General features: G+C 38.6%; 1 protein-coding gene across 1 annotated transcript in view; it reads right to left on the bottom strand.

The window, feature by feature from the left end:
- The window catches only part of LOC145979757 (trafficking protein particle complex subunit 13), a 73,756-nt gene that overhangs the window by 10,564 nt on the left and 38,845 nt on the right, over positions 1 to 24,347 (bottom strand). Inside the window, exons 6-10 of the mRNA XM_083112743.1 lie at positions 23,776 to 23,872; positions 22,236 to 22,459; positions 21,723 to 21,823; positions 16,854 to 17,007; positions 9,801 to 9,958 (exon numbers count right to left, since the gene is read on the bottom strand). Coding sequence (XP_082968869.1) covers positions 9,860 to 9,958; positions 16,854 to 17,007; positions 21,723 to 21,823; positions 22,236 to 22,459; positions 23,776 to 23,872 — 675 coding nt within the window. The 3' untranslated portion in view covers positions 9,801 to 9,859. The remainder of the gene's footprint in view (positions 1 to 9,800; positions 9,959 to 16,853; positions 17,008 to 21,722; positions 21,824 to 22,235; positions 22,460 to 23,775; positions 23,873 to 24,347) is intronic.

Here is a 24,347-nt window from a genome sequence, read left to right as displayed (position 1 = left end):
ATACACAGTATTTCACAAGAGTTTTTAGTTCGAGCTAGTCGTAGGCCTAATATGAATATAAACGTCACTTCATTACTTAGTTAAAAAAAAAAGTGCCAGGCAATCAGAATTCAAGGGTATGCCTGAAACTATTTGTAGTATCTCATGTATAAAGGGGCTTTTTAAGTAAAATGAAGGATACATACCACATGCTTTGGTCAATTCAGAGTAGTAGAAACGTAATTATACTGCATGTTGCAACTGAAACCGTAGCCTCGAAGGCCGAAGTCGTTTAGTAATCCATTCATACACTCGGTACGTACCAAACATTTCAAGTTCGAGTAGACATCTGGGCATGGCTGTTTTTTTTTATAACATCCCTTCATAGATTTAATATGATCATCATTCATCTTCATAGTCGCGATTATCTACAAGTGGCAGAAAAGCGATATAAAACATGAATAATACAAAAGTATAACAAACAAAAAGAGGATAAAAGGATGAACTGAGTTTGAGTTAATTATAGGAAGTTTTATAAAATTACTGTTCTTGAATAATCTTGTCCTTTGTTCCGATTGTATTTCTCAGTCACACGTTGCTCAATATCCATGTCGACTGCCGTTCTTGCGTTCTGAAAATTACTTTCTTGTCTGTCTATGACCTTCTTTCAAACGTGGTAGGTAGGCGGGCATTCTGTCTGTTTCTACACCAAAAAGTTTAATGCACCTCCTGTCCAAGAAGACAAGAATTACTGAAAGTAATTTTCAAATTGTAAGCGGATGAGGGCCCTTGTAAATGATAAAATATACTGTCATTTTATTCGCTTAGTTTTAAGAATCACTTTCCATACAATTCTTGCCTTCTTGAGAGTCCAATGGCCCTGTCTAGCTACAGACCAGTTGCACAAACGCGGTTTCGTTTGTTTCGTACAACAATTCATCTAACATTTCGTTTCTACGCATTTTCTACTTGCCAAAAGTGCCTTTCATATCGCCCCAAGGCGTTGTCTACTCGGATGCTTCGTGATCGAAAGTCACGTGTACAAAGTTTCAGGATTCAGATTTTCCGATTTTGCGTGGTGCTGCTGCTATCAGTTCGGTTCGCCTTCTCAAGGTCGCGCAACAAGCAATTATTTTTGGTCTTCCGATAGGAGAAAGCTTGCCTCTCGCTTAGGTGGACGAACGATTGGCACGGATGATTTTTTTGGCTCGACCATGGTTGGTCCTTTATGTTTCGTCCTTCAGCAACTTAATCTAAGCACGAATCATTCTCATCGCCAAACAACTGTATTTTTTTAAAAAAAAATGATGTAACACATGTAAACAGAGAGAGAGAGAGAGAGAGAGAGAGAGAGAGAGAGAGAGAGAGAGAGAGAGAGAGAGAGAGAGAGAGAGAGAGAGAGAGAGAGAGAGAGAGAGAGAGAGAGAGAGAGAGAGAGAGAGAGAGAGAGAGAGAGAGAGAGAGAGAGAGAGAGAGAGAGAAGAGAGAGAGAGAGAGAGAGAGAGAGAGAGAGAGAGAGAGAGAGAGAGAGAGAGAGAGAGAGAGAGAGAGAGAGAGAGAGAGAGAGAGAGAGAGAGAGAGAGAGAGAGAGAGAGAGAGAGAGAGAGAGAGAGAGAGAGAGAGAGAGAGAGAGAGAGAGAGAGAGAGAGAGAGAGAGAGAGAGAGAGAGAGAGAGAGAGAGAGAGAGAGAGAGAGAGAGAGAGAGAGAGAGAGAGAGAAGAGAGAGAGAGAGAGAGAGAGAGAGAGAGAGAGAGAGAGAGAGAGAGAGAGAGAGAGAGAGAGAGAGAGAGAGAGAGAGAGAGAGAGAGAGGGAGAGAGAGAGAGAGAGAGAGAGAGAGAGAGAGAGAGAGAGAGAGAGAGATGAGATAGATAGATATAAACGTTTTCCCTCAACAAACGTTTGCTTTGCTATCGTATAAAGTGAACGTACATGTTAAAATTCATCTTGCATAAATAATCAAATTAGAACAAATTCACATAAAGCGATTAAGTATGCAGAAAAGAAATATATTTGTGATAAATACATAGTTAATAAGTAAATTCCAATAACCAGAACTTTTGTCACGCCGAATCTTGTTTACGGATGTTTTCAAACGTTTTGTTTTACAATTTAATTTTTTCACTGACATCCAAAACGAAAATACGTATTATAACTTAGTGACTTTCAAGGGGTCAAAGTACTGTAATGTTAGTATGCTGCCGATCATAATTATGAGGCTTCTTCGAAAACGCCTTCGATAACGGTATTTGCTATTCGTAACGGATATGTGTATCACTTTTTCGAAACAGACTTTTGTGGAGGAAAAGAACTGTAACGTTACAAAAGTAACGAGCACAATTATACGAGAGACCTATGTTATTCTCTCCGGAACACGGCATCGGACACGGTATTGCACATCGGAACGTCTGTATCATACCAGCTATAAATAACGTTGTTGCTTTGAGAAAAGGAGTGTAACGTTTTTACAACCGTGACCTCAATTAAGTTACTGGTTAATTGTAACGTTACTATCACTTTCCACACACACTAAAGTTACTAGTCAATACGTGACGAACCTCTTTCTTACCCTGTAACGTTACTGGGTGCCGGCAATGGATGTAACGTTAAAGTGTCACGTGAAGACCTACTCCTTTAGAGATCAGTTATGGTTCGGTACCGTTATGCACACCTGTAACGTAATGTTCATATACCTGAGGTAACGTTTCTGTTCACGAAAAAAGTTCTTCTGTTTCTGGTTGTAACGTAACGGAAACCGTAATTGAAAATACCGTTCCATTTCGTTACGTTACGACTCCCTGATCCAATCTATTATCTCTTGCTTCTGTGCATTAAACACTGTCCTTAAAAAAATACTTCTCTGTCGAGGATAAATACTTAATTTTTTTTAATTTTCCAGAGACTTGATAGTACTGTTGTATTAGATTGTACCTATAAATGGTGACTCCTAGGCATTATAATGAATTAATTGTGTGATATCTGATGTTTCCAAACTCTATGCTTAATTTTTAGATCATATATTAAAAGCAGATCATTTAGAGCAGAGGTTCTCAAACTGCAGTATGCCTACCCCCAGGGGTACAGGAATGACTTGAAGGGGTACGCGATTGGCTCGGAAGAGAAATGTCAAGAAAAACAACATGACAACATTTTTGCTGCAGGTGTGTAGAGCAGACTTCATTGTTTCAGACTTCATAGCTTTATTACTCAACAGGATAAGGCTGATTTTGTCACTGACACTCTTATCTTTGTTTCATATGTTTTGAAATAAAATACTCGTTCAAAATCTACAATAGACTAAATTTGGAGCCAAATCTCCACTTGAAAGTTTCAAGTGAACAACCAGGGAACAAGAAACTTGTGTCAGGCTATGCAGGCACATACTTCTCACTAGAAACTCTGAGGATTTACAATAAAAACTCCACAATTGTGCTTGACAGTTGGTTTACAAAATTATATTTGTTGTTTACCTTTTTTCAAGAACTCAGGAAAAAAATATATGAAAATTAAAGTTTTTTTATGTACTTCTTAGCATACATGTGTTTCAAATTTTTATTTTTGTAACTAATTGTAAAGATTGTAAATGTAGGGACACCTAATAAAATAATAAATGTAGGATTCTAATGCTTATTTGTTTACCATCCTTCCACATACAGCAGAATGCCATTTTGCTCCATTGCAGACACATGCCTCCAACATATGAAAAACACCCCACCAATCAGACAGCTAAAAAAAAATCCCCAAAACCTACTAATCTGAGAAAACCTATAGTGGGGTACGTTAGACGTTTAGTTATGACTAAAGGGTGCAATGAGGAAAAAGTCTGAGAACCGCTGATTTAGAGAATCTTATACAGGAAAGGTATAAGGAGTTCCAGGTTTGATCCCTGGCGTGCGTGATCTATGGTTGGAATTTTTCCAATTTTGTCCCTGCATAAAAACAGCTCTGGGGCTTACATAGCATTGGGGGAACCCCAGGGAGTAAAGGCAGATGGAGCATGATGCTGATCTCATCACTGACAAAAAATCAAGATCATGGATATGTGGGGTCCTACCTCCACATCCCCCTGTGTGTCTTCAGGGCACAGTTCAATGAGCACAGGAAACAACCTTTTTTACCATATACAATTTGTTTACAGCATATTTAATAACATGACAGTTAAAATATGTAGTCCTGAAAGTAATGCAAAAGTTGACACGTCCTTTTCCATTGCACTAATATTTATTGTTATTAATTATCTTTTCTCTTGTACAAATGTTTATTGTTCTTTAATCTTAATTTCTGTAATTCACCTATCACTAATAATGTCAGGATAGTGACTAACCTGTATATACTTATCTTGTTAATAGCTGTTGCGATGGCAATTACGAGTGTGTTTTGTTTTGACTTTGAAGTTCAGGCTCGGTTTTTGAAGAGTGATCAAGTTGAATTAAAAGAAGTTTAATTTCTTTGAGTGACATGGATTATATGTTAAGCATATAAGTATTTAGTTTGCAAAGAAGTAAAATAGACTTCCTTTTTCTTACTGCAAATTTAACTTTGATTTTTATTTGACGAACTAACAGAGAGATATTACCCCATACCCTGAGAGACATCACGCGAATGCTTTCGAGTCTTTCATGTGAACTTCTTTTAGATAATCATGTTCTTTTGACTAAAGAACGTTTCAAGATTTTGGCGCAATAACGCGGGGCTCGAAATCTGTTGTTTCCTTAGTGGTGTTCATTTTTGTGTGTTCGTCAAGTGTAATTGATTTATGATTGTGATGGAAATTCTGTGTTAGACAAATATGGATAAGAAGATGTTGAGAAGTGCAAGTAAATTGTCGTCTGAGGAGAATGAATCTCCAGTGCAGTCAGTTCCTGTTACAGCAGATCTGCTTTCTTCATTACGGATTATGTTGGAGGAAAGTACAAGGGATCTGGAATCTAAAATTCAGGAAAACATTAGAGAAAGTTCCAGCAATCTGGAAGCCAAGTTCCAAGAAAACTCCAATGCTTTGGATTCTCGGGAATCAAAAATTCAGGAAAGTTCTAGCAATCTGGAAGCTAAGTTTCAGGAGAATGTAGCCATGTTGGAACGCAGTTTGAACTTAAAGTTAGAGGAAAGTGGTAGAAATCTGATGGAATCAGAACAGCGCTTAGAAGAGAAGTTTTCACAGGGTTATTCGAAACTCACAGAATCTACTTTAGAGATGAGACAGAGACTGGAGAATTTGACTGTAAAAATGGAAGAAAATCAACAGAAGATAAAAGATAGCATTCAAACAGAGTTCGTTAACTTACGTCAGACATGTGAAACAAACTCTCAACAAGTGGAATCAAATGTGCAAAAAGAAATTGCCCTGTTGAGAGAAGAGGTTGAACAATCTCAGGGTAACTTCCGTAAGGAAATTACTGAGGAACAGAGCAGTTTCAGGAATGAAGTATTTGAAAAGGTGAATCATCAGGTAACTGTTATTACAGATAACTTAGAAGATACCATTAACCAGAAAGTGGCAGAGAAACTTGCTGAGAATATAAATGAAACCGAGGGATACAGAAAAGCTGACGAAGAATGGAGGAAAACAGTTGAAACTAAACAAGACACATTTTCCTCAGATGTTCGTCATATCTGTAGTGTAATTATTCATATTTCTGATCAGCTGAATAGGTTACAGATTCAGGAGAACTCTGATCATCCTCAAATCCACCGTGTTGATGAAGGTTCTGGAAGATCGACATTTTATCCCATCTGTTCAGACGAAGCTTCAAACCTTCAAGGAAAAACCTCACGGGAAAAAGAGGTACAAGAAGATGAACGAATCCAGCTCTTCAGACAGTGAATCAACTGCTCGCAGCAGAAGAAACAGAAGAGAGCCTCCTTCATGCATTGTACACAATGGGGTAACTCCTAGGATGGCAGACTTCAATTCTATGAGAAAGTTCGACGGCAATATTATCGCTACTTCAACTGAAATATATTTAAAGGAATTGAATACAAACCTTAAAATTCTACAGATTCCTCAACATTATAGGCTTGAAATCATTCCACGTTTGTTAGCTGGAAAGGCCTATCACTGGTTTTATTCCCGTAAGAACGATTTCCGCACTTACTATGATTTCTGCAGAGAGTTTAAGAAGCGTTTTGCTTCAACAGAAGCGAAAGAGAGAGAATTGGCGTCGGTGAGGAATAGGCGGTACAATAAGCAGAATGATAACAATGTGGAGGAATATGTTTGGTCCGTGTACTCTGCCTACGGGAATCTGAGTAATCATTACACCGAGCAGGAAGTAATACATCTAATCATCGGACAGCTACCTTGGAGAATAAAGCAATTGTGTTTGGCTCATGCTCCAAACACCGTGGATCTCTTAGCGGATTTTGTTAAGAGATATGAGCACGCAGAGCAACAAGATGCTTGGTGGTCCACATGGAGACCAGATATTGGAGCTGAACAAAACAGCAGGGATGGCCAAAGAATTTCTAGAGTTCGCGTAGTTCAGCAGCAAAACAGCAGCAACCAAATTGGCAGTTCAGACTCAAGAACTGGATATTGATACCAGCAGCAGCGTCGGTTTAGATCACGACGAGAATATCCAGCTTCCAGAGGTAATCCTTACGATAGACCATATCCTAACAGAAGGTTTTCTTCCCCAAGTCAACAACGTTTATCACCACCAAGAGATAGCAATAATTCTCCAAGGACTCAAATGACGAACAGTGGCGTGCAGACAGACATTGTTGAACCATATCCCAGTGCTGAGCAACAGCATAGTGTGGCAGTAACGAGGAACTTCTGTTGGGACACCGGATCTAATCTGGACGAGGTGCGGGATTTCACCCCTCGCCTGACATAGAAACGTTCCTTATGTTAGGCAGTCTCGGAGGGAACTGGTGGCAAGAAGAGAGATTTTACAGTCTGGTGACAAAGATATTATCCTGATATTCGTAACAAATCAGAATTTATGTGTAAATTAAGGTGGGCCGTTCAGTATAAAAATTCAGTGAGCTAAGACTAGAATTCAGAACTTGAGTTGTTGGCAAGCGTAACTCAGTGCTGGAAACTATTGAAAGCACCAATCCAGTGGAAGTTTTCATTGTTATGGATTGACCACAAGATCTGCTGTTGGTTATTCGTTTCTACGAAAGTATAAAACTGAGATCAGTCTTAAACTATGAAAAGTATATTTAATGGTGGATGGAGTGTTGAATTAAAAGGAGCTAGAAGAGAATAATTCTGTAGACAAGTAAATGAGGGTCCGGAAATTTAAAGCTAGCCATTACAAATGAACCCCTTCATCAGTAGATATGAAAGGAGATTGATTCCAGCATATTACTGACCATGGAATGTAGAACCAATTTAAGTTGAAATCTTCACGATCCATAGGAAGGTGTCTTTGCAAAGGCCTTGCACTGGAAACGTTTTGAATGAATTGGTGATTACAACACGTTATGGAGTGAAGCCATATTGGAATAAGCTGCTGATTGTTTACATGATCTGGTTTTCTTATTTGTATGAAGTGTCATCGTTTATTGGAAATTCTGTATCAGAAGTCCCATCCCATTGAATCTTTCTTCAAGCGTCCAGTTTTATATCAGAACTTGTGAACTAAATACATGAACAATTGTAAACTGTTTTCCAGAGATTGAAACCAAAATCTCCTAGACTGGTAGAAGTTTTCCAGTTCGTCGTCGATTTTGATTTTTCTTCAGAGGGGGCAATTGACACATCCTTTTCCATTGCAGTAATATTTATTGTTATTAATTATCTTTTCTCTTGTACAAATGTTTATTGTTCTTAAATCTTAATTTCTGTAATTTACCTATCACTAATAATGTCAGGATAGTGACTAACCTGTATATACTTATCTTGTTAATAGCTGTTGCGATGGCAATTACGAGTGTGTTTTGTCTTAACTTTGAAGTTCGGGCTCGGTTTTTGAATAGAGTGATCAAGTTGAATTATAAGAAGTTTAATTTCTTTGAGTGACATGGATTACATGTTAGACATATAAGTATTTAGTTTGCAAAGAAGTAAAATAGACTTCTTTTTCTTACTGCAAACTTAACTTTGATTTTTATTTGACGAACTAACACAGAGATATTACCCCATACCCTGAGAGGCATCACGTGTATGCTTTCGAGTCTTTCATGTGAACTTCTTTTAGTTAAATCATGTTCTTTTTCTTTTGACTAAAGAACGTGTCAAAGTGATCATAATTTCTTTTACTAAATGACACAGGTCGTTCCTATTGCACACGTTGGTACAGTAACTCTTCTCCTTCATTGCTGGTAAGGAATAATTCCAAGCAGAAGCAAAGTGACGTCATTGAGTTCTTGAAAAGGAGGTGTCCAGGCCTTCTGACATCCACAGAAGACTACAGAATGTTTACAAACCATTGACAAGAGCAATACACACAGATGGATGCAGAAGTTTAAAGAAGGGGAACCCAGCATTAAGAACTAACCATGCAGTGCGAGACGAACTGCAACGCAAATCGTCAGCAAGTGAATGAACTGATTGTCACAAACAGAAGAGTCACAATCCGTGAAGTTGCTGCCCAATTGGGCTGTGCTCTAAATGCCACACAAAAGATGGTTGAGGACTTAGGTTATCAGAAAATAAGTACAAAGTGGGTACCTTGGCAGTTGACACCCAATATGAAGATCTACCGGGTACCTCGGCAGTTGACACCCGATATGAAGATCTACCAGAAATGTTTGAAGACAATGGAGATAGATCGTTTTTACAATCTGGTGACACATGATGTAATGTGGGCATTTATGATCTGGAAATGGAATCAATCTGTACATTGGCATCACACCAGCTTCTCAAAAGTCCAAGAAAGTTGCACACCTGATTTTTTTTTCAAAGAAGATTGAAGAGTTGGGTTCAACGATGACACACATGCATTATTTCTGAGTAGTACCTTTGTATGGAGGATGAGCTACTCTACCAGCGTGAGTAATTTAAACAACTTATGTCAGATAATAAAAAAGATATGTTCATTTTGCATTACTTTCAGTACAGCCCTCTTAGTTTTACTGTACTTCCCATACCAGATGGTGAAGCACCGTAATTAATGTTGAAGGATCCTGAATTGCATTATGACTGTTATACACTGTCACCAACATTTTGGAAATTTGAAGAAAGTTTATGATTATCCACACATTCCATCATACACAGCTGTAATGTAAATTTCAATTTCTGACTGTCAAAAACAACCTTTCACAGTCCACACGAAAAATAGTAAAAGGGAGCCAAGTCAAGACTATAGGGGAGATGAGTCAGAACATCACATGTCAATTTAGTGTGGTGTTATGGGCACATAAGTTGTCATGGAGGAGATGCAATGAATTGGTGAAGAAACTGAAAAACAGACACTACAAGCCTGAAATGTTGGTGTTTATAAACAGCAAGTGTTAAAACTCCATGGTGCTACAACTCTTTGAAAGCTGGGGTTTGTTGGGTCAGCACATCGAGCTCCGTTGCCAGTGTTCACTGGCTTTCCAAGCCCACGACTTCTTCTTTTCAAGTTATCTTGATGATGCTGTGTCAACACCAAAATTTTTGGGGCTCCCACCAGGCATTGCACTGAGACCACTTCCGCCAAAGGTGAGAGTGCTAACCATTTGGATATGTGGAAGCCCTTAAATAAAAAAGCACAGTGCTTAAATGTGCAAACAATTCATCAATCATTCTAACAATGCATGATTCCATTCAATATACATGTTGGATGCTTCATTATAGCTGCCTGCAAACCTACTTTTTTTGTGTAAAGAAATTCATAATCTTGTGTTTACTGTACAAATTATATTCAACAGCCACTGTACTACCAACCTTTCTTCCAGCGAAGTCCCATCTGCCATTTTTCCAGTAGTACAGCGTAGTTTTTTGCTTCATTCAGATGACCTTCGGATCACAAAAACTTGAGCTAAATCATCATAATCGAACGTCCTCTTTAGGAAAACATCTATCAGTCTGATGCCAGATATATTCTGAAAAACCAAGATTTAAAATCTTATAACAGAAATAAAAGAAAGAGGGGCGTTTACGGGTTCGAATCTGGTCTTACGTTAATTAAGCATGGATGTTCCCTCATGTAAAAGAAATATAAATGTACCACAATAATTAGACACGGTATTGTACATCATGTCGACGGTCCAAGAGTTCGGCCGATGGATAAGGACACACAGGTTCCTTATACATTGGTCTTCATTTACGAGCCAAATTTACTACTACAAGAAGGAATCAGAAATCAGAAATCAAGACACTGAACACTGAAACATGTTATGACATATTATTTAATGCACTGCTGTTGACATAGTTACAACACCTTGTCACTCGCCTACACAAGCACCATTATAGACAAAACACTATCGCCGACCCATAAGTCTCTGGGTCGGAACAAGTTAGCAGCGCAGACCGCTGATGGTCGACGTTGCACGTAAACACTTTACTCGAGCACCATTGTCTAACAAGTTAAACATTAAGGTTGAAATCTCAAAGCTAGGAATCTAGACTTGGTCAAGAGAGGAGAAAATAAAGTCCTCTCCGACCTCCAAAGGTGCTGAAACGAGAGTCTGAATGTGAAAGTCTTAACTGCGAATCTTGCACTGTATGTTTATAAACTGTTTATGTCGAACTGTGTCTCTAAAGTCCTTACTTCCTCTTCTTCCTTCATTCCCGGAAGAATTGTCCTTTTCTCTATTGGTCGTTCAATTTTTAACTCCTCCCACACGTGGTCATGTCTGCACCGAAGGGTGATAATGCTTACACTGAAGGGTGATAATCGCGTAGCACAAAACACAATAACACCTTGTTTGAGAGCTGATCTCGAGAACGAAAAGTGCATCATTCTAATTAAATTTTGTTGCTCACAACTTGGACACTTCGTTAAAGTTATGCCTTCTGTGGCTGTCAAAACTTCACTGAGGCGAAGAGATACGAAGAGATATTGTTGGGCAGGGTTGTAGTTCAAGATTCCGTACTATTTACCCTTGTCACTTCACTGTCACTGAGCCAGACTAGCGGGCGCGCTCGTAGGAAATCTCTTCGAGGCTGTTATGTGTGGGACTATTGTTTCCATTCGGAGCCTGGCCGACTGCAAACTCCCTTGAGAACAGAGGTTCCTTGTTTAGGACGAGGGTGAAAGTCTTCCTTGGGGGTTTTAAATTTTAAAATGCCTGAAGTTCCATGATTAGCTGCATCTCTAGATTTCAGCCATCAGGCTGAGCTTGAATTTATGTTGACGTGAGCCGAATGTGGACTGGATGGATATCAGAGTTTATTGCGGGAACATTCTGGTTTCTTTATCTCGAAGTAGGTGCGGTGATATATGCGGGGCTTCATGGGAAAGAATGCTGGTTTCTTGAGACAGCTGTCCTTTCTCAGAGAGCAGAAAAATGAAATCTTGGGGGGAAATGCGTAGTAAGACCGATGGTAATGGTAATTCGTACATCTGGTAATTGGTACATCGGTTATAATCTGAGCATTGCTCTTGATTTCAAATTTATTTCCAAATTCACAAACTGTCATCCCCTTACACATTTTACTCATTTCTACAAGAGTCATGCTTAGATGATGCCACAGAATCTCCCTATTGACTTCCTGACAAAAAATATTCGTCAATAATCAATAATAACAGATTGACCCATGAATAAATTTTCAATAATTTTATGAATCTGATATATCCATAAATTAATTAAGGAAAATACGTAACTTAAGAGAACCTTTGTGAAAGATTTGTCATTTTATATTTAATTGGTATCGGCAGATTTTACATTGGAATCTTGTTTGTACATATGTAATTATTAAACAATAACTCCAGTAGATCCTAGATTTTATGTTTCAGGAAGCTATGGTTAAAGTACTTATAATGGGAGAAAATATAAAATCTAAGATCGGTGATGTATTTGTAGTGGCTTCTAAGCCCAAGCACTGGACAGGTTAAGTCTTCATTTTGTGATGCCAATTCGCTAACCAACATGGGATTTTTCCCAGGAAAGGGAAATTTTTAAATGGAACTACAATTACAAGACTGGGAAAATGGTGGCAAAGGGACAGGGAAATTCTTTTGGTATGGGCAAACACTGTCCCATTGAACACATTCAGAAGCGAGAGACCGCTCTGACCTTCAACCAACCATGCTTTAAAATGGTGACAAAGTTTTGAACCGCTCGGCTGCTTTATTTATGACTGGGGGAGAGTGGCTGATAGCGTTGAAAGAAGTTTAAGAAAATTACGTATCTTACTGCGCAGTTTTTATTTATTGTGTTGAGTGAGTGACATAATTAACAAACTATCGATGAAACAATTTACTCTACTTTTGTATGAGGATAAGATTCAAATCGTGAAGATATGCAGGCCTCTGGCATCCCAAAGAAGAGCAGAATGGGTTTGATTTGGTTTTTTTATGTAGAGTTGCCTTTCTGACACTATAGCTAATTGCGAAGACGAGGATGACTGATGATACGACGAAATTGATGAAGGGACAATCACAAAGAATAACCATGCCCAGGCCTGGATTTGAACCCGGGACCCCTGGTGTCGTAGTTCGCTGTACTAATAACAATTTTACCACAGACGTTGGCAAGAGAAGAATAAAGTTCCTGTTATAATGAAATATTCAAGGTAAAAAGTTTATTATGTACAGTAAACCCTTGTTAACACAAATCCCAAGGGACCGAAAAATCTCAAGAGTTAAATCAAGAGTTCGTCTTAAAAAAATTCGTGCTAACCGGGGACTCAAATTTTATTGTTGCAATACAGTTCTTTCTACACACTAACCATTTACAATACGTATTATGTATGTCATCATAGAAAACAGTACTACAGAAATTAGCTTTTTAAAAAAGTACTCATAGATCATTTTCTGGTGAAAAATTTCTGTGTATTGCGCTGTCGCAGACAGGAAAGCAAATGCCTGGTAACTTCATAGCCAACTGTACTCATAGCTTCCATAAAACTAGCGGTCAATTCGGATCAAACTCGTACTGGCTACGTTTTCAAGAATAGAAAAACACATTTGAACACATCGTTGATCTGAATCTGTTGGTTACAATACTGTATAAGTTGATTGTTGGCAAGATGATAGAGATTGTTGAGCGATTTCTGACATGCCTAGCAGAGGAAAAACAGAAAAAAAAATGAAAACTTTGAAAGTTTGTCTTAAATGAGATCTAATGACGCAATGGACTAAAAAACAGTTCGTAATTCATGGTAACCGAAATTCGCGTTAACCGACCAACATTTTGTTCATGTTAACTGAGTGTTCATCCGAGTTTGTGTTAACGAGGGTTTACTGTATTTTACCAATTATCGCAAGTAGGCCTACATAAATATTTCACAACATGTGCTAACCATGAAAAACTTGAAATCATTTTCTTACTGTTTCTACATTAATGAAACAGTGACATTTTTATAATTATTTGTAAATTGTAAGATAGGTGTTTTTAATCACAATGTCACATTACTTCAAAATCCAAGAAATAGAACAAAAAGGAGCCTCCCCTTTGAACATTATATGAAGAGATAGTCCATGCTTTGAACCCAGCATATGCCACTGAAGATACACAATATTTAATGAAAACTGTGCAACCAGGAAACAATTCTATTTTATTTTTGGTTATTTAATAACATATTGTTTAGCTACCTCTTTAGTAAATCTAAATTATGAAGCTCTCAGACGTATGGCCAACACATTCATTATCTTGTTATTTTTGGAGGTGGTGTGATCAGCACCATGCTCTGGCTACCCTTATTACACAGGGTTGTCCCTAGGCACCCATTTATTAGAGGCTGGGCCAACTCCACAGCTGCTTTATGCGTGGACAAGGTCGAAAAAATCCTCTCCTTAGATTACTCTCCCTGGGAATCGAACCCAGGTCTCCTACATGTCAATCAGACATCATAATGACTGGACAACCATAACTGTACAGAGATGAGCATAGATGACCAAATAAATAATGATGGGACAAAATTGTGGGGCCCGTGCATATCTGGTTCAAGATTTGACCTACAGACTCCTGGCTCAGTAGAACAATATGCTATAGTGGAACCACAAGGAAAAGGACTTCCGCAGAACCGCATCGTGCTCGCGAGTGTGGAGGAGAAGCCTTCAGTGAAGTCCGAGTCAGTGTTACCACGCCTATTGATTTCTCTGGAGATTTCCTTAATAAACTGTTGCTATGGAACCACCAAGGGCCTTCTCAAAAATGTGTTTCCCGCTCATCTTACTTAGGCATGGAGGGGAGAGGTAGATCAGAGTATGTGGAACTTCACTCAGCCATGAAAAGTGATATTTGAACTGTGAAATTATGCCAAACGCTACTTAATTGTGCCAGGACATAACAATAATTATTATTGTTTTATTACTATTATAAGATTACTTTACATTTCTATTTCAGCTATTATACATTGCTTTTGTGCCTCTACAGGTAAGTACGGCGATAAGAATGAATGAGGACCTTATTGATTGAGTTGGTGTTTTAAATCCACTTTGTGCACAGTAAGGCTATTTGGGACTGGAACTACAGTTTAAAGTGGGATACAAACCACTATATGCCTACACCAGGTATCGAACCCGGGACCCCTTGATTACAAGGTGTTGATGCTACCACTGTGCCATCGGAGAGGCCTAGAGGAAGTGATGAAATGGCATATGAGATGGCACAAGCGGTTTGTTTTCGGTAAGTAATTGGAGACATCCACCTTATCCACACAATGCCTTACCAGGTAGAAAGAATATCTGTTCAATTACAAACGAAATAATGCACCCCTTCCCCTTTCCCCGTAGTTGCTTGGAACTTTCATCGGCTATAAAATTATATAGGGGCATAAACATTCGTAAGGGGGTGCAACGATAGCTGCAACCCCACCCTGGGAAAATTAATGTTAACCAAAAAGTTTACATTATTTCAGACATATAAGTTGATTTCCGTCTCAGTAATTTACATCAATTATTATAATGGAGATGCAGGAATGTGATAATTTCAAACTCAAGTGGTGTGTTTTGAGGGAAAAACACTATTATGGGGTAATATGCCTCGTATAACCCCCTGGAAAAATACCTTGCTTGCCTCTCCATGGAAAAAATCAGTGAACGTCCAAGATGACGGAGTAATTGCCCCCCTCCCCCCCAAGAATGTTATTAATCTGCTACTATTAGATCATCAGGTTTTTTTAGCCAATCTTCTGGTTCTCCAAGGAACAATCTCTCGATTTTTTCAAGTCTGACCTGGGAACACTGCCTGAGAGCGTTAGGTAAGATGCAGGAACGCTTTTCCCAAAGCTTATTTTCCTTGTGATCGATCTATAACCACTCTGGCTTAACCATGTTTTAAACCTTGACAATATAAAGCAATTCTCTCACATTATTTCTATCCTCACCACAATTTCCAATTCTATCTCCATATAAATTGCAGGTATAAACTTCTCAATGTAATCAGCCTTCTTTAGATATATCAACACTAGTGCCATCTCCATACAATTAAAGGAACTAATTCAAATACAACTAGCTATTAGAAATACCTTTTGACACACAAGAGAATATAATCCTTGTTAGGATACAATTTTCAAAACTTTTCGATATGTTATATTCTCTGTGTGTTATGAGCTCTTTATTTGTCATGTAGTGAAAAAATATAACTAACTAATATACACTATGTTGCCATTCGTCACCGGACACCCCTCAAAAAGTGCTTGGGATCGTCTGTACACGTCATACAACCTATAAAAGGCATTGCCAGTTGAGAATACACTCATACCAGCTACAGCAGTCAATATAGACAGACGACGCGAACTGAGTGAGGTGGAACGAGGGATGATCATTGGAGCCCACAGGTTTGGGCAATTGACCCGTGAGATTTTCAACAAATTTCAGATACCCTGGTCGACAGTGAGTGATGTTATCGTGAAGTGGAAGCGAGAGGGGCTCATGACATGATGACCCAGACCCAGTAAACCGAAAATATTAACAGATCGTGGCCGTCGATGCTTGAAACGTGTGGTGAAGTCAAACCGGAAGGTGTCGTTACAGATGGTGGTACAGAGTTTCGATCAGCTTCCAGTAGTGATGCAAGTGATCCTACTGTCCGCTGGGAGATCGTTGCACGTCGTTTTCATGATCGTGCAGCAGTTCACAAGCCGCATATCACAGCCTGCAATGCGACCTGTCGGTTACAGTGGTGCAAGGAACGCCGCCATTGGACTCTCGAACAATGGAAATCCGTCCTATTGAGTGATGAATCGCAGTCCGATGGACGTGTGTGGGTGTGGTGTATGCCCAGTGGATGCTGTTTACAGGACTGTATCATACCCACAGTGAAATTTGGCAAAGGTGGCATCATGGTGTGGTCCTGCTTTTCGTGGTATGGTCTTGGTCCTCTTGTTTTATTTCGGGGTAACATGAATGCCGATGCGTACCAAAAAGTTCTGGACAATTCTGCGCTACCGACATTGTGGGAACAATTCGGTATTGGCCCATACCTGTTTCAGCACGACAATGATCCATGTCATACGGCAGGCATTATCAACACGTGGTTCGAGGACATGGGTGTGCAAAAACTTGATTGGCCAGCCCAAAGTCCAGATATCAACCCCATTGAACACCTTTGGGAAGAGTTGGAGTGCCACTTGAGAGCCAGGCCATGCTGCCCAAAAAACACCACTGAGTTGTTTGCCACTTTGCAGGAGGAATGGGGCAAGATTCCTGTCGACACATATCGCAAATTGGTGGAAAGTCTTCCTCGAAGGGTTGCGGACGTCATTGCGGCGAAAGGTGGCCCTACATGATACTGATGTGGTGCTGTGACCGGATTAACGTACTGGTACTGGTATGGGGTGTCCGGTGACGAATGGCATCATAGTGTAGCTTAAAGTTTCAATGATTACCTGTAGCCCTGATGCCACAGGCACCACTTTCAAAGGCAGCTGAATGGCACCACCAGGCTCCAACTCTCCCAGCTGTCTCCCAGAGATTCCAGTCCACGCTAGTCCTGATGTGCAACTTGTTTCTAATCCAAGCACCAAGTCCATGGTCCGTTCACTGTCAAAGAAAGAAGAAAGACATCACATCATTCTCCCTAGATTCTGAATGAACACCCTGTAGGAAAATTTCACTGATTATCCACATTAATTACTGTTAAAATAATAAGTGTAAAAGTTGAAAACAGGGTGTCCCCAGAATTATGAAAAATTTTTGATCTAATAACAATTACGTATTACCTTGAGTTTTTCAATAAATGTAGCATATCCCATAATTGGATCGATTAAAAAAAAAAAATTCAGTTAGTGTTTTTTTTTATCGACTTGATAAGAGTGATGATGAATAAATTTGTCTTTTATTTTTCATTCAATCTCCACTGTTCCCTTTAGCTGGCTAACTCATGCCTTTTTCATAGATGGATTTTACATTTATTGAAAAAACACTAAAAATAAACCTATAAGGATCATTCAAATGAAACATATACTGGGGTGTAGAAGCTAACACTGTTTATATGTAAGGAAATACACAATATCACAATGATTGCGTACTGGTATTATTTCGACAGAGGCTACTGTACATATAAGCACCCCCACTGTTCAGGCAACTGTCCCAATGCTGAACAAGTTTCTTGATACCGTCCTTAAAGAAGGATGCTGGTTGCATGTTGAACCACTCTCCCACAGCATCTTGAACCGCTTGATCGGAACGAAATGCTTACCCTTCAGAGCCTTTTTCAGCGGACCAAAGATATGCAAGCTGCAAGGGGACAGATCTGGGATGTATGGTGGGTGTTCCATAACATCCCAAAAAAACTGTGCAGTGTGTCCATCATTGCATTGGCAGTGTGTGGGCGTGCGTTATTGTGGAGCATGCTCACACCTTGTGACAGTTTTACCGGCCGTTTATTTTTGATGACCCTTCGGAATTTCTTTAAGGTGTGTCAATAATTTTCAGTGTTTCTTTTGAAACACACATCCCCATACACGGCTTGCATTCGTCGAAATACTTCAATCACACATGAATTTAATGATGCCCGTTGTATGTGATTGGACGTATCCATTACTTTTCACTTCCCCCTCTTCTCAGCAGATGCATGCAACAGACTGTGCACATTATGTTCTGTTACTACAAACCACCAAGCCCTACAGTGCTGTCACTATCTAGCCTCCCTATCAAATACTTGCAGTGTTGCCAACTCTATGATTCACTTGAACGACAATTATAGTTTTTAGAATAGTTACTATACACACATATATTTAAGTGAACACATTATGGAACATCACAAAGCTTTTCATTGCCTTTGGTGATAGTTACACGTACGTGAACGTACGGAAATAGAACTTATTTGTTTTAACTAAGTTCTCATATCCGCATGTAGACGGCAGCAGCATTGTGCCTGGACTTTCGTCGCCGTCATGCGGATTTCATTAAAACTTCCTCCTCCCCCTCCCCCTTTTTCCCGACTACTACGATCGGAAGCAATTCGCAGTCGAGAAGTCGCTACCAGCACAGCCAGTTCAGAAGTCGCCACCAGTACAGCCAGGACAGGACTCGCTACCAGTGCACTAGCCTAGAAGTCGTTTCCAGCACAGCAGTTCGTCCGCACGTCTCGCCAGCCAGTGGAAACGGGAGCCTTTCCTTGATGCCCAAGTCCTCCGCATCCATGTGGGAAGCCAGCTAACCGTAGAAGTGGGTACCCGTGCGGTTAAAAGAGGAACATTAAAACAGTCGTTAAGGAACACAAGGTAAACCAGAGACTGCATACTATATCCCGTTGTTTATTCCACGGTAGGCCCTATCGTCTACGAAGTAGACTTTAATGTCAAGAGTTGGCGAGATTCGTGTGTTCAATCGACTGATCGTTATTTGACCATTTATTGTGCTAGTGAAATTGACCTAAGCCAATACGTCAAATAAGAATAGGACCTAAATGATTCGTATGTGCGAAAATAAGCATTAGACATGATAGCTATGTGCTGCACAATCAAATCCGTCTTGGATTGCCCATTTTTGAATTACTTGTCCGAGAACCAATGAGGAGTTTATCCACTTATACCTGGCTACTGTCTTTTCATGATTTGAACATTTAGTCCCTCCGTCTTACTTAATACGATGAATGGGAAAAAAGACCTTAGTAAACCTATACCCAAGTAGTAGCATCAATTCCCGTGCACAAAGCTTTAACCGCCCGTGAATTGCATTGAATAGGACCTAGTATAATCAAGCAATACAGCCATTAACAGAATTAAATTATTTATGCCGTTAGTGAATTCCTTTTTGATTGATAATTGATTCCGGTGTGGGTCCATTGTAAAGTTGTCTTTAATGTTAATATTGGACTGGAATTATTGAATGGTACGACTGTTTTAAGAACGGCGTCCCCTTTTTAAGAGGATTTGTTGAGTGTATGATTGGATGCGAAAACGTTCGCTGGGCATATGTACATGTAAAATTCTATAGTCGTAGGAAGGGCGTAATGTTAGCCCAGTGTAATTGTTAAATGTACAGTGGTACTTTTGTTTGAAGAGATGCCTTTTGCAGCATAGCTGTTGATGTAGAGTTCAATTGGTTACATGTCAAATACCGCAATAAAGAAAAGAAAAATTGTTAAAAGTTACGAAATTGGACTATGATCGATTAATTGAACCTTTTGGATATCCCTTTAAAGAATGTCGTTAAACTTAAAATAAGAATAGTCATTTCTTTATTTTTATGAATCTGGTCGAAAAGACAAATAAGATATTGCACTACGTACTTAAATGTGGACAACAAGACCGTCGCGATTGGCATTGGTACGTCCTTGCGACGATATAAGGATTTGGTAGATAGTAGTTGGTATAATCTATATATAAATACGCATACATATATGTGCATGATTTTCCTTTTTAGGTATGGAAAGATAATTGCTTAAAGTGGTAACATAATCTGAGATAAATAGCATTGTTCCTTATAGGGTAAAAATAGAACGGAATCCGCAGGATTAACCCCGTTCTTCGGGATTCTAACAATAATTAGAACCCAATGCAACCTCCATGCTAGCGGAGTAGTTCTTGGAACTCGCGCAAAGCAAGGACGTCGCGTTATTTTGGTTTTGTATCGCTTGCTCAGGTTTAGATGTCGATATGGGTATCCTTTTGCACGTGCTTCCTTTACGTCATCTAGAACTAACTGGGTAAATCGACATCAGGCGTTACAATTAAAGGAAACAAAATGGAGTGATGCAACAAATGGAAAAATACTGTTAAAGAATCTGATTATGTGGTGCCACTACAAAGTATCGTGCCCCAATCACATTGCCTGAAGTGTTTGGTATCTTTTGGAACAGACCAGGTACAAATGAAACAAAAGCAATATATTTTACTACAGAATTATTTGAACATATAACAACATGTCAATTTTTTTTTTACAAGAGTACTTACAGAATGTGTTCGTGTCTTATTTTTTAATATACTCACCCTGCTTCACAATACACTTGGTCCACAAGGCTTTCCCTCTAGAAAAAAGTTTTTTTATCAAGACCTTTAATCAACTTTTCCACTACCTACATAACCTTGTTTTCATCTGTGAACTTGACCTTCAAAGGTTTAAACAGTCAAATCACCTCACGTCGAGACTGTAGGATGGATGTTTCAAACCTCAAATTTCGGAGCACTTAGTGCATCCAATGTATGCACAGCCGCATGAGAGTGGGTTATCGTGAAGCAATTATACTCCTTTTGAGTAAAGTCCCAAGCACTTCTATAATATTGCAAGCTTCGACTTGTTCATTAATCTGTCACGATATTGGGCACTAGTTACAGTTTGAAGTCACGCATTTATTGATCAATCTGCTCTTTCACAGTATCAGTTACCAAGTTAACTGGTCTCAGACTTCAGCATTGTTCACCGACATTATGTGTTTCATTTTTGTAAATGAGATGCCTTTGCTAGGGCATTTGTTTTGCATTTTTTGACCCTTTTTGGATTAAAGGGCATTTTTTAAACTTTTTAAACCGTTTAAGTCATTTTTCGGCCCTTTTAAAAGTCATATTATGCATTTTTCTACATTTTGGTGAAAGAAGGAGCATTTTACATGCAAATGTAACCCTTTGAAGGAGAGAGGTTCCCGACTCTCATCTCATTGCCTTCAGTGCAGTTCTGAATGACTGTCTGATCTGTATCCGACATTTTGTCAGGGAAGCAATTTGTACTCCATGGAATTGAAAGTGACTTAACAGCTAGTGATATTGTTCATTTCAAGTACGCTCCTCTTGTGTCGGTGGAAGTCGAGAGAAGTTTTTCCATGTACAAGGAAAGCTCTCTTGTCCAACTGACAATCATTCGCTTTTGAAATTTTGTATATGATTTTCGTTGTGTACTGCAACTCAGTACTTAAAGTGTAAAAGATGACAAAAAGTGAACTTTCTTACTTGCACTACAGTACGCAATGAACATGTGATAGATACTGTAATGTTAATTTATAATTTGAATCTCTCTCGGTAGTTTATAAATTTGTTCTACAAATCTTTCAGATTTTATAGGTCATTTTCTTGCATGTATTAGGTCATAAATGCATTTTTTAAAGTTCATTTTTTGGCAATTTTAAGGTCATCAAAATCCTAGCCCTCATCACAATCCCCATACACGGTTTTTGCTAAGGAGCCGTTTTGTGTCTCGAAATTGTGAATCCTTTTCCATGAACTTACGGTAAAATTCTCGTCATTTAATGACTTTCCCTCATACTAAATTCAATTACAAATATGCATCAGATAAAAGTAGGTAATTAGTCAACTTACCACGTGTTTGTTACTTTACATACAAAAGTAAACGGCTCCTCCAGATAAACAAGATTTGGTAACTCCTGAATGGATAACCTGATGTCACCATAGTCTGGAGCCTGAAAATTAAACAAAAGTCATGTAGTATTAATAATGAATTGACATTTATGAAATGTTTATTGATAAAGTACCGGTATAATATCTACCAATACCTAATATTCTAACAATCTGATGTGATAATGTGAATGCTCCTTTCAAAATATGAACGGTTCATTAGCCACGACTAATAGGTTTTTGATTGGACAATACCCAGAACCATCAGACGAGAAGTTATGAGTAGAGGATGCAATGTGATCAGCAATGAGAGCATTCATCAATTCATCATAAAATGGCAAATATTTGGTGATGAACTTGACGGACAGAATAAACTTCACAAAATTAGGGTTGAATGAATTTTGGAACACACTGTAGAATATTCAAGACCTTGTCACTGTGCAACAAGTGTCCGAGGCTTTTAAAAATCTAACTCACCATCCTCTGGAGCTGACTAGTTTGCAAGCGACCCCTCTCGCCAAGATTAGACCTCCAGACTATGTCAAGTTTTCCTATGTTTGTGGCTCCACTGAGAAGGCGGATGTCTGAGCACAGGCTAGGTTGCGGAGCCAAGCAGTACAGGAACTGACGACTCGCTTGCGGCTGCAGAACGTTCACTTGACCGAACACGGAAGAATCACCAGAATTGTTTAGAGAAGTTACTGCAAAAAGAAACAAAATACTATTAGGGTGGTGTGCGAGATTACATATCAGGGGGTAGAACTGCACCTTCACCCTGGAAATTGGTAATGTTCATTTCAAATTAGAAAATTATAAAAACCTATTGTTTTTAGTCAATAACAGAAATGAAATTCAGCTAATTAGTATTTCAACATAATAACGCAAGTAAAAGAAATACTTTAGGCCAAAAAACATTGAAATAATGCAAAAAACCAGGTCAGACCTTCATGTTTACATAATCTTCCACTTAATCCTGAGAATAAATTGTTCCATGAGTTATCAAAATTTTTAAAATGTGGAGTTGCAGAACTTAAACTTTTATGACTAAAATTTCAACGTAACTTTCAACAATTTTTCTTTAATCCCTTAAGTTTGTAATTTGCATTTGCCAAATCTCATCCACGGTGGGTAATTTTAAAAATTACAACTCCTCATCATTCTCCAAAAGAGCATCTTCTATACTTGAAGAAGATAGTTCACTCCTTTTGAGAGTAAAAATGCAAGACTTCAAAATGTAAGAAGCCAGGGGTTTCCAGGTTTGGGTGTCCTTTTCGAGTGTCCCCTCATCAATTGCATTGTACTGTCACCCATCCTCATTGAAGCGATTAGTCAAGAGTGGCTGAAAACCAACCTAAAGTAACATAATTCAAACAATAAAAGCTCATGCGGCTCCTGAATTCCCACACACCTTAGCTCCAAGCACATTATGTACTATATTATATACAAGTGTACGATAAAGACAGCTGGCACAATGCCAATGTGAAAGCAGTGTCTCCATCTCATGGTGATTATGGCAAGTTAAATACTCTGAAGACCATCTCAATGTGGAAATGTGAACTAACCCGATGGTGAAAGAAGCAGGACCGTAGCTTGTCTACACAGAGAACGTGGAGGATGGATATATCTGTTGAACTCACTGCAGATAAATGGGAAGGATAGATATATACATCAGACACACTTCAAGGGTTACCAGGGTATGTACAGTCACACACACTTCTGGGTTGTAACACTCTCATTGGAGGTCAAAGGAATCATTACAACCCAGAACTGTCCGTGACTGTACAAGTTCATAAAATAGAATAACTATATATTTCAGTATATTTATATAAAATGCAAAAAAAAAAAAATTAATTTAAATTTTAAAAGTCTCTTGACTTATGCTTCTACTGTACCAAATTCCCAACAGTGTCAAAACCACATTGTGTTGGTAAAAGTTCTTAATTAATTATACTTCCAATACAGAATTCAAACCAAAAATGTAAAAAATATGAACTGTAGTACTACAAAATCTACATACCTGTAAAAAGGTTTGATGATTCTAATGAAACCTTCTCTAAGCAAATTGGTCCTGATGTTATATTCTGAACCTGGGCTTCCAAGTACACCTCATCAGACTGTAGAGAAATTAAAATAAATTTTAGACTTACCATGTATGCTATGTCAAAAAATATTCCCAAACATATCAACATTTTTTAATAGAAAATAATACGTACTGCTTGAGAAGGGTCTAGGAATTGTCAAGACTAATACAGCTACTTGCAAAATGCAAATTAGAGCATAAAATGGTTTCATTTGCTACCTTTTAAACACAGATCTTAATAGTTGGCATTATGCATTTCTCAATGTAACATTTGTAAAAAATAATGCAATAAGCTTCACGACAATAGCATAGCACTAATGCTGCAGCACTTTACAAGTGAAGCCAACAAGCTTTTGGCAGTTATCGAAAAGAAAGGATAATGATAGGAAAAAATTACCGAAATATGTTGTATTATGTAAAGTAAATTAGCAAATATGTAAACTATGTAATATCCTGGGAAATATGTAAAAATATATAACATAAAAGTTGTGCAAAATTATGTCAGTTGT

This window comes from Lepisma saccharinum, chromosome 26 (genome assembly GCF_977018435.1).
Source record: "Lepisma saccharinum chromosome 26, izLepSacc3.1, whole genome shotgun sequence".
Lineage (NCBI taxonomy): Eukaryota > Metazoa > Arthropoda > Insecta > Zygentoma > Lepismatidae > Lepisma > Lepisma saccharinum.
This window is presented reverse-complemented; position numbering and strand designations above follow the sequence as displayed.